General features: G+C 34.3%; 1 protein-coding gene across 2 annotated transcripts; it reads right to left on the minus strand.

Moving 5' to 3' along the window:
* Window positions 1-2832: 2832 nt before the first annotated feature.
* Ubc6 (ubiquitin conjugating enzyme 6) lies at window positions 2833-11496 on the minus strand. 2 transcript variants are annotated; one of them, XM_022068322.2, is made up of 4 exons: window positions 11149-11496; window positions 8686-8766; window positions 7483-7687; window positions 2833-5192 (listed from the first exon to the last, which is right to left on the minus strand). In XM_022068322.2, the coding sequence occupies exons 1-4, from the start codon at window positions 11190-11192 to the stop codon at window positions 5022-5024; spliced, it is 501 nt and encodes a 166-aa protein (XP_021924014.1). In that variant the 5' UTR covers window positions 11193-11496; the 3' UTR covers window positions 2833-5021. The 2 variants fall into 2 exon arrangements, with proteins under 2 accessions (XP_021924014.1, XP_021924015.1); XM_022068323.2 differs by lacking the exon at window positions 2833-5192 and adding an exon at window positions 5807-7101 and having other exon boundaries at window positions 11149-11471.
* Window positions 11497-11962: the final 466 nt, after the last annotated feature.

Here is an 11962-nt window from a genome sequence, read left to right on the forward strand (position 1 = left end):
TTTATGTTAATGTCAACCTGGACTCCCAAATGGTCTCTGTAACGCATTCAAACTAACCTTTGTAAGTATCTTTAATTTTTAAGTATGTACTATGTACTCCACCCACCTTAACATATTTGATTTCACAAAAGTATGACTTTAATTGTGGTTTATTTAATAACTGTTAGCAGCTCTAACTGATGTAAGCAAATTATCAAGCTTTCTTTCACGGCATATTCTCCATTCGCTCCTTAGTTCAGAGTGGCATGTAAAATTAGTTTTATAAACTCATATCTTTGTTTTTCTTACTACAAGTAACATGAACTAAAAGGTAAAAGTAGCAAACTTGCATTTCTTGAGATTCTCTTGCTTTTAATTGCACCAAGATTGTAACGTTTATTTTAACTGCAAAGCATTTGGAACTTCCTACTGTTTAAAATTATTGATCTGCAATTTTAAATTTTGGTCTTGCCAATACCAGTTACAAAAGACTAGAACAGGCTGTCAGGTAATGTTAAAATATATTCTTGACTGTGACACTGTAGTCTTCCCCCACACAGTCCAGCAACCCAGAGGAAGAAAATATGAATGTTAGAATACTTACCATAAAAGTGAGAAACACATTCTGCTGAACTTGGTTCTTCATTCACAGAACAAGTCACAAGAAAGATTCTGCATTCACAAAACAAGTCACAATAAAGATGATGATAATAACTCTGGGATGTTGCGCCGTGTAGATATTTATCCTTATCAGCGCAATGAGTCATTGCCCTGGTGATGAAGGCAGCAAGCACCTCTGAAACGTCGGTAAACGTCTGCCAGACCACATGGTAACATCCAGAAGGACGTCTTCATATTTGCCGCCATAAGAGCGCGAACTCTCACCAAGCCATAAGAAAGTTCTTTTACCCTATTACTATTCTTTAACGGGTTTAAAAGAAACAAATACTGTTCGAAACTGACACATAACTGTTTGCCAAGGTTACGCATGACACTTGCCATTTTGACGAAATTTACAAATACAAAGAAGTAAACTAAGTAAAAATTCAGGCACAGGTAAGAAGACAACGTGCACAATGGTGTCCATGTTATAAATTATCTTGTTAAAACGGTACAAACACTGAGAGCAACAACTGAACTTCATAGCGCCGCGCGGAAAACGTAGAGGCATACAGTCCACAACGTCAGAGTAAATATTCATGTATCAACATTTAATCAGCGCTTGTATCACAGTTTCGATTATCGCTTGTGACGAAATTGACTATAATTATATGAGCACACTCAGAGTTAGAAACTAAGGCAAAGAAAACATATTAAGGAAATTCAAATAAAGTCTAATATTGACAACTACTGACGTAAGATTCAATAATTCCTAATCATTCCCAATCTATTATAATAATTTCATATTATTCTGTATATATTATCACAATCAAAAATACAACTAATAATCTTTGTCCTTTCACCCCCTTTTTATATTAATTGTAGACCATCTTCAGCAGTTACACTATTTGCATAAATAAGATATTGACGTTTTTCATCTTTCTTATACCCTAAACTATCACATTATAAATTACTGGCATTTTGACTTTTCTCATAGTAACTATTCAATACCTAAACGTTTCTGCATTTTGTAATGTCCATCTTGTTGCCTCAAATGTTGCATGCTCCCTACTATGGAGGCATAGTGGGGGAGTTGAGTTTGAGCTCAATACCTTCTAGGCCTCAGCATTAGATGGAGATGAGTGATCATTTTAACATTCCTATACTTTGCTCCTACGGAATGTGACTGTTACACCCAGAACACCACAAGTGAACTCTCACTCATATCTCACAAAACTGTTGAAATTTTAAATAAATGGCACCAAGAGATTTCAGGATTTCATGACTGAAAAACTGGTAATCAACAGTTTGGGGGAACGTATCTTCATCCTCAGGACACAACTTCTACCCTGAATATAAGGTCAGTTCAATATGCCTTGTACGTGGCAATCATTTTGGGAATATGTTCCTCCGAAACACTGATTACCAAGAATACTGTATCAACCCAGACCATAACCAACCACAGATGTCAATAAATGTGTATTTCTTATTGGGACCAGTTTCAAGATCTTTTTATGTTAAATGATGATGTAACTAGGAACATTCCACAAAGATTTATTTTATGACACACTTTCACTTGGAGGCATTAAAAGACAAATCAAGCAGTTGTGACAATAGAACTGCTGATGTTTAGCAATCACATTTGGGATCAAACTAGAAATAACTTGTTTATATAGTTTTAAATTGTTTATTCTTTTTAGTCGTATCAATACAGCCCTCAACAAATAAGAGAAATGCATCAAATATGACATGTAAGAATAATTTTTAATTGAAAAGGTGAAACGATATTTTAGCAACTTACTATTTTGCTTGCCTTTGCATTCTGGACTTCCCAAATCCATACACTGGATTCATACACCTCAGCAGACTTCCTTGTATGAACCGTCAGCACTGGTGTTTCATTTCTTCTTGGTGAGACATCAGGTTCTCACAGAAGTGAATCTAACAGATTATATCTATGGTACAACATCCCAGAAGACAGTCATCATCTCAGTTTCTTCTCACTACAGTGGGAATCAGCCTGAGGTTCATGTTATGTGTGCATGGATTTGGTTTTTACCTCAGTGCCTTTCTAAGTACTTTATGACTAAAACGGCCAAAATATGCCCCAGAAATCCTGGGCCCAGTTTTGGAGCAATGAAGATATTACTTTTTATTGTGGATAAATTCTGCAAAATAAGACAATTTTTGTTCTAGTGCAAAGCACAATAAAACTTGAACAATTAATGACTACTAAAGTTAGACTAAACTTACTACTGACAGCAACAAAAAATAATTTTATTTGATTGTGTAGGTTCTAATAAGTGATGAAAATATGCATCAACTCGCATGGAACATGAACATTTGTTTACCAATGCCAATGACACTTGAGCTTGTCATAAGTCATTTAGGCAGCAAATCACATTTTGGCAAAAATTCAGTTTGCAGAGAAAGTATTACCCACTTTAACCCAAGTGCTGCACACCCATTTCCATACCATCAGTTGTATGGACTACTATAGCAGCATTTTACACACAAGCTTTCGTATCACATCATATTCAGCTAAAGCTGATCAGACTAATAAAATAACATAATCTGAATCTGCAGGAGACATAAATTTTTAATAGCACAGTATCACTTGTCTCACTGTAAGGGTAAATTTTGTATTTGAAAACAGGTTTGTCAATTGGCAATGGTAACATGGTAATGTGAACAGTGACAATGATTGTATATACAATAATATAGTTATAGTAAAAAAAATGTCTACAACCATTTTCAATCAGATCTGCAATCATAAGACATAAATAAGATGCCACTAAAAATTCAGTAATAAGAAAAAGCAGCAAAAATGTACTCGGCACAGGGCATTAGAGAACCTTGGAAAAATGCAACAAATAAAGAGTTACATTTTACTAAAAAATTTGTCCTTTTGATGAATTATACTCCTGTGTTCAATAGATAATGTGACTGAAAAATGTTGTGCATTGTGACTAATAACAGTCATAAATTTAAAAATGAAATTATATAAATTTCTTCTAAACATACAAAATGTAATTTTGATAATTTTAATAATGAATTAACATACTGAAATGAGAATAAATACCAATTCCAGCATCACTGAATATCTTGTTAAACCAACTGCTTATGGCTTCCTTGCAGTTATTTTGCAATTTAACAAAACAGGACATTCAATTAATACAGAGTGATTCAAAAAGGACTTTACAACTTTGAAAGTGTATAGAAATTTATTCAGAAGGCTTACAGAATCGGTTGAGGTGTTATTTTGTAGCAAAACAAATCACATTTTACCTCAAACAGTCATTTTGGTTCGATGTGATTGCCATTGGTGATACTGCAGACATCCCACCTGAAATCAATTTCTTGCCAAACACCATCCAGCATATCCAGTGTCACTTCTGCAACTGCGGCGGTGATTCGAGCTTTGAGCTCAGTGAGATTGGCAGGTAAGGGTGGAAGATACACACGATCTTTAATGAAACCCCATAAGAAAAAATCGAGAGGTGTCAAATCTGGAGAACGAGGTGGCCATGCTATCGACCCTGTTCGACCAATCCACCGACCTGGGAAACGGATATTGGGGAAATCCCGGACTTCTGTGATGTAGCGAGGTGGTGCGCCGTCTTGCTGGAAGTGAATGCGTCCTTTTTGGTCTTCTTCGTCTAACCGTGGTATGAGAAAATTTTCGAGCCATTTTTAAATGCACTGCCGCTTGCGCTCGCGGTGACGGAATTCGGTACTACAGCACAATGTGAGTCAAACTTGATTTATTTTGCTACAAAATGACACCTCAACCGATTCTGTAAGCCTTCTGAATAAATTTCTATACACTTTCAAAGTTGTAAAGTCCTTTTTGAATCACCTGGTACAATGAAAATTTAAAAAATGGCCACTTTGTATGTCACAAAAATTTCTATACAATGCACACAGATAAACAGGAGTACATAATGTTTTGGTTGTTTAATGAGCTTTGAGACGTGTCACAGCTCATCCATGGTAACAAAAGATTCATACCTTGGATGGCATTAACTGCAAGGAAAGGATAGAGAAAACAAAACTCACACATCAAGAAATAAAGGAAACAGGTTATGATAATTTTGCTGCCAAATCCCTCACACCAACAATTATTCTGTACATACCATAGTCACATCATTCTTTGGTTCTTGTGTTCATCATACATCAGTAAGAAAAGCCAGTACTAGAAACTTAGAAGAAATCTGATCAGACTGAACAAACAAAATATTATACTTTTTTAAACAATAAGTACCAAAATTAATGAACTGTATTCAATTTTACTTCAGAATCTGCAAATCAATTTCATTTCAAACACCACATGACCTTGTTATTCCAGCATTACATTCTCTTGCTAATATCACACCGAGATGCACTTTACCAGTGTCACCAATGAGCAGTGGATCACACTTACTACTCTTACTGTGGGAGTGCTACTGCCTGTTGGCATCATCTGCAGATTCATCCCGTGTCTCTTGGAAGTTCAGCCATGACTGCTCCACAATTGTTGCTACACGTTTTTCATATTCTCTTTTATTTTCTTGATATAACTGTGCTGCCAGTGAGTTAGCTGGGGAGTTTGGATTCGGTTCATCCAGCAGAGACTGGTACAAAGATTCTTTGTTAATAATGCAAAATTAGCATCAAAGCAGATTAATGAATCTTACATGTGCTTTCATTTTCAACACCTTATGATCAGCCTAGAAAAAACTGTACATACAAAAAACCTATAATTTTAATACTTCTGTGACAACAATGCAACCACCCCCAACATCACTTCTCCATATAAAAGACCGTCACTTTAAATATGCCACTTTAAAGAAGTGATTGAAAGTGTAAGAGTTTATTTTGTTATAATCTTTCTGCAGATAGTTTTATTAGAAAATTTCTTACTACTAAACTACTAGCCTCCTCTAACAAAAATCCAACTGCTTACCACATCCCTGTACACCCCCCCCCCCCCTTTCAGACACACCACACACACAGTTTCTTCATTCTATGAGTGGTAATCATACTAAATATGTCCTAGACCATTCTGTGCAAATTACAACTTTTTTGTATTCTCGGTGAGAAATATTGAAAGCTGAGGATCATAAAACGTGGCTGTAACATTTTATCATGTTGACTTCACACATAATAGATTTGGGCATGGAAATGACTTACAAAGTAACACATTAAGGTTTAAAATGCACTTTTCATGGAAGAAATAGCCAGTAAGTTTCCAACAAATTATAATCAGTTAGAATTTATTCTGAGGTTTGATAAATAAATACAATATGCAGCAACAAAATTTTTATGACAGAAGAGTATGATGTATCCTTTTCCATCATAAAAATTAAAATCAGCTCATAGATGAATGACACAAACTGTTTACACAAAATCTCCTTAAAGCTTTCAAGCCTTTTTTGACAACTGAAGTAAGTTCGTTTCTTCTTATAATAATCCGTACCTTGAAATGACAATGTTTCCCGTGTGACACTTCTCCCAGTATGAAAACTTACTGTCCAAAGTTAAATTCTTATAACAGAAAAATGTGTTGTATTCAGTGATGAGTAGTTCTTTAAAAGAACGTTATGCTTCCTTGTGTTTTCCTCATGTATACTGATCTATACATATATATATATATATATATATGTGTGTGTGTGTGTGTGTGTGAGAGAGAGAGAGAGATGAAGTGCTGTAATGCATACATTCACTTATTGACCATAACGAAATTACAATCTGTAAAAATAGCTGAATAGCTTAAAATTAATCTGTGAAAAACTCAGCATAAAACTTATTGTAATGCGCACAAGAACCATTCAGGAGTATTCTTCCAGTTGTCTATTCTGCTTACTTTCATGCACACAGGAACGTGTGCTATTTTTGTTCAACGCAAATATCGAAATAAAGCATTGCAAAGCACACACAGGCACATGGTCAATTTCTAATGTATGCGTTCTTGGAAGGAAAAGTCACAAATATTACTCAACACTACATAAACTGCATTATGTAGTATATTTGATAATATATTCTAATGACAATTCTGTGTCCTGTATTTACATCAGCCTCTCTATGACAACACAGGTTTGTTGTAGCCACATTCATGCACACAGACACATGCTTAAAGGTAGCTTCTATGCTATTATACTACCTCTGCAAATCTTAAAGCCACATCTCCCTAAGCTAACTGGCTTCGTTTTATACCCATTGTGGTACAAAATTATACTCAGTGCTCATCAGTGTCAGTAAAGATATCAACATCAACTCTACAAGTTGTTTCATATGTTTTGTGGCACAGCAGTGACACAAAAGATAAACATTAATAAAACAGCCACAGTATTTATTTGTTTGTTAGTTGATGTTCTTGATTTTGAATTGTTTTCATGTGCACTGGACAACAAATCACTAGTCTACAAAGCTCTGCTCCACGCAGGCTTTCACTCTCTTCTCATACTCTCTTCGATTTTCCTTGTAAAGCTGAGCTGCCATGGAATTTGCTGGGGAGTTGGGGTTTGGATCACTTAAAAGTGACTGAAAGGGAAAACATATCGTTAGTTGACTTTGAAGTCAAAATTAAATGAAAATTAATAGAAACTTGCTTCTACTTAACTTCAGTAATAGCACAAATGAACACATTAAACAGGTCATCATCTATGAGCCAACTTTTACATACCATCATATGAACATTACATGATGCAGGGTAGGGATAGAAACCAATAATCTGCAAAACAGCAATGTGTTCTACAAACCTGACAAAATGCTGAGTTCGTACTAACAGAGAAACAAAACATTTAATTTTGTTCAAGTAAGTGATAACAATACATGACACCAAAATATCCTTTATGCATATGTTTAGTGATAATTTTAAGCTTGTTATTCCAAAACAATATAAAAATGCAATCTCAGACGTACCTGTATAGAAGTCAAAATAGCTGAAACATCATATGTAGGACTCCACCTATTTTGCAGAATATCTAAACATATTCCCCCATCCGCGTATACATTGGGATGGAACATTTTTGAAACAAATCTCACTGTCGGAGGTTTGTTAGGATATTCTTCTGTAAACTCTATTGTTAACTTAAAGGTGCCATCTTCAAATGGTGTGTCATGAGGTCTGAAATGAAAATTATTAACTCACATTACAGTAGCTTATGGGGGTGGACAAATTTCATAAGCAGTTATTTATTCTTTGTATATTTAATGGCACCATTACAGATATGTATTTGTACATGACTTGAACTTTCATGGCAACTAAACTCAATAAAATCTTGGGCAATCAGCCATGTCAAATGGTCATACTGAGACCAATAGATACATCAGAACCCTGATGATGGGACAGAGATGGTTCCTGAAATGTTGGTCTCTTCATGTAACCATTTGATGTTATTTTATTTTATTAAGTATTTGTATGTAATAATTAATTAAGAGAACTTAGAATGGATCTGGAGGAGTGAATAGGGTACATTTTGATTATACTTCATAAGAATATCTTGACACTGGAGGCAATAAAGCGATCATACTTTTTACTTCCCTACCATTGATAACATAAACTAAAGGTATTAAGATCTTCTGAGGTGAGAACACCAATGCTACTTAATGTGGGGTCTATAAAAGAAACCATAATTCGTTGCAAATTCAGAGATTTGGAACTCCAAAATAAATGGTTTGCATATAGACTACTAATTGTAAATAAAACATTAATTCAATGTAAGTGACAAAGTAGGGGCTTAGAAGTCCAGATAGGCTCTCCCACAATTTGTATAAGGAACTCAATAAAGAAATAATGTCAGGAGATGGCTGATGCTACAATCAAGATTAAAAATGGAGCCTCTCAAATACAATTTATATGAGTGACAGCTTGAACTAACATGCACGGTTAGTAAAGTTCATTACGCTATCTGAATTATTTGATACAATGCAACTAATCAAGTTTTTATGGGGTAATCCCTAATGAAAATACTTCAAATGCTTAATAAAGATGTTATATTTGTTAGAGTCATTGTATGTATTTAATAAATACGTGCTCATCAATTTTAAGAATTTTATAAACAAAATACTGTTGCTGTTCTGATGGCTATAAAACACTATTATATATTTCATCTTGCTACATACCCAAATATCACAGCATTCCAGATCATTATATTGTTATCTGTTGGTGCACCACTCACTCCTGTAGGTGGATCTTCTTGAAGTCTATAACAATAAACACAGCAGAAAACATACTAGAGGCTTGGCAGCACAACAAAATATAATTTCAACATTAACAATGGTAACTCAAGAGTTCAACTAATTATGTATGGGAAAATGATCGTGAGGACAGCAGGTATGATCTGCAACTAGCAGCTGTAGCATATTTAAAGGTATTTCCCAGGACAGACTGAGGAACACAATGAAAAACTAAGACCAACCAGTGGCCCAGCTAAAATCTGAAACAAGTATCTCCTACATACTAGTGTAGAGACTGTGCCATAATACTTTGATTTCAGTTACTTCCAAGTTCTGCCCATTAATTTATTCCTTACAAGATATATAAATGAATGATAAAGTTACAAAATTACAACTTGATTTACCTCAAATTTTAATTTCTACATCCTATACCTTAAATTCACATCAATAAAATTACAGTATAAAGCAAAGATCTTAATTTACAATAGTCTTTGTCAGGAACCATGGTAGTTCAGAGGATTAAGACAAATTACTACTAACTGGGCAAAATTATATTCATGATATATGATATGAACATCAATATGTTTCCTTCAACTCAACATACTAAATGTTGTAATTTATAAACCCTCAAAATGCTTTTATCAGCTGTGATCATATTTGTGAAACGTGTAACTATCCAAACTGTTAAATGTATCCACTAAAGAAGACACTGTTAAATTTCCTTTATGCAATAAATACAAAAACAAATCTTCAATGACTCCTTGCAGAAGGTGAAATGCCAGTAATACGACAACATAGCCCTCTGAGGAAGACAAATTATATCATATGAGTGCTTTCAATGGTTGATTTTCTTCCTTCTTGGCAATTATTTATTATCTTTTCTTACATGTCCTGACAATATGTTCTTTTATGGAATTGGTACTATGGTAGAGTGCATTATGAATTCAATGATTGTATACCAAAAAGTCAATATTTACTTAACAGTGGTTATAATAAATCCAATGTTGCACTACAGAGTCACAAGATGAAAATCTAACCTCAAAAAATACAAAATCTAACCATATAAAATTTCACAACAGGGAGTTTCATTACATGTGCAATCATGGTTATAAACCTGTCTCCCTTTTCTAGTAGAAAATACTTTAAATGGACTACTTGGCACTGAAATTTCATTTACATACTATGGCAATCTGCAACTTTCAATAAGTTTTTAAATTTACCAAACATAATATCTCATATGCCATATCTAAGAGTCTCAATGTTTTCATAAAGGACTACTGTTGACATGTAATAGATTTTAATAGCAACCATTAATAACTACTAACTCTTCAAAATCAAATAACGTGATCACATTTGTGAAAGTTAATTTTCAGTATTTCCAAACACATTACCCACACACCACAGTAGGTTAACTATGCTAGTGTGCATTATTACCATACATTTGTAAAAAAAAAAAAAAAAAAAAAAAAAAGAGAGAGATTTGGCTAACAAATATTATTTAAAAATTTACTAGCCATTTATATGCAGCATATTTCATGCAGGCAAGCTAGATGATGTCACAGTGAAATCACACTATCATTTTCATTCTTAGACTATTTAATGATACTCTCAGTACCTCAAATGATTTTATGTTGAATAACAGGGTTAGTATATAAAGGCCTGCAAAATATATGAAAGGAGAGGACTGTGGCCTAATATAAGGTATTATTTCAGCACTGAAGGAACTGAGGAAAATCACATAAAAACCTCAATCAGGATAGATGGTCTCCAAGCCAAGATAAAATCTTCAGTCTCTCAAATACAAATTAAGAGAGCTAACCACTCAACTGCAATGTCCAGTTTAAAATCATGTTTCCAGATGCTAGGAATAAAGTTACAACACGAAGCTCAAACAGCAGACATTTAAATTAAAATGCTGACATACCAAAGAGAAATATGCAAAGCTTATATAAAACTTATTATGTGACCCAACTGCAACTTTAATGAGCAAAACCTGTAACTTAACATAAAAATTATTTTTTCTTGACACATAACTGTAAAGCAACATTGCAACCAGTACTCGTCATGTATCAACAAGTAATTTGTTGTGTAGCAGTGTGGTATGACATAACTGCTCGGTACGTGTACTGTGAAACCCAGGAAAACTGTCATGTGCACTTTTAAATAAAAAAAATCGTAGAAAGGCAATACTGACCTTCCACTTCCATTTTCACAAGGACTCAATCGACATTTACCGTTAAATCCTACACACATTAACTTGTGGGTCAAATTAACTTTAAATACCAACACTTCTTCGCTCTAAGATTCAAATACAAATAGTGATAAACACCGCCTGATAATCTTAAAGTTGTCTTCAATCACATCTAATTGGCAAAGTTTCAAGAGTTATGCACAAATGTATTAACTCACCTCTTAAAATCACGCATAAGACGTCTCCTTGCTGGGGTGGACATACTTTCTAGGTTGTGTAGATACACAGAATGATTTGGGGAGTCACTTCTATATTTCAGAGTGTAACTAACAAAACTATAAATAACTGGAACAAAGGCCCAGTTCTCCGTATCTTCAATTCGCCATTCCTCCACAAAACCAATTTCAGGATCTGACGTTACACGCAAAGTACGTTCCTACGGTTATCGGTTACCCGTGTTCACAGTCTTTCGATTCCAACACTTACAAAACAAATTTTACGATATTATATCATTATATATCCTTGATCCCAAATGACGAAGCACAGATTTCAATTAAGACGAGAAATGAGGTAGATAGTAACCTGTGTAGATGGCAGGGCGGGCGGCTCATTGAATTTTCATTGACGATCTGGAAAAACATTTCTTTCGTGATTTCATTAGCAGTTAATATATCAGTGGAAGCCCCTAAAATATGTCCAACGTATTTAAGTTTTTATTGTTGCTTTTAACACGTTGACTGTCACAATGAATTTTAATTGTCGTTCGTCTCAGACCAAAATTATTATTGCATTTTAGGTTTCTTATAAATATATTGTTGCACCTGCTCTTTCCATGAAGACGAGGTAATGACCTGTTCCCAGGCTAAATTATTTGGTCCCTCTCTCTCTCTCGTGTGAGCCACCAAGGTCAGGTTTTCCACCAAGTTAATAAAATAAAGCTTGACATGAATATGAAAGCTGTGGCATTCTAATTACAATTTTCTTCAACAATATTAATTACTTCAATTTGTCTCCTAATGTCCTTACTCATTT

The sequence above is a fragment of the Zootermopsis nevadensis genome, unplaced genomic scaffold, assembly GCF_977971745.1.
Source record: "Zootermopsis nevadensis isolate Lab colony 2312 unplaced genomic scaffold, Znev_1.0 Znev_ptg000002l, whole genome shotgun sequence".
NCBI lineage: Eukaryota > Metazoa > Arthropoda > Insecta > Blattodea > Termopsidae > Zootermopsis > Zootermopsis nevadensis.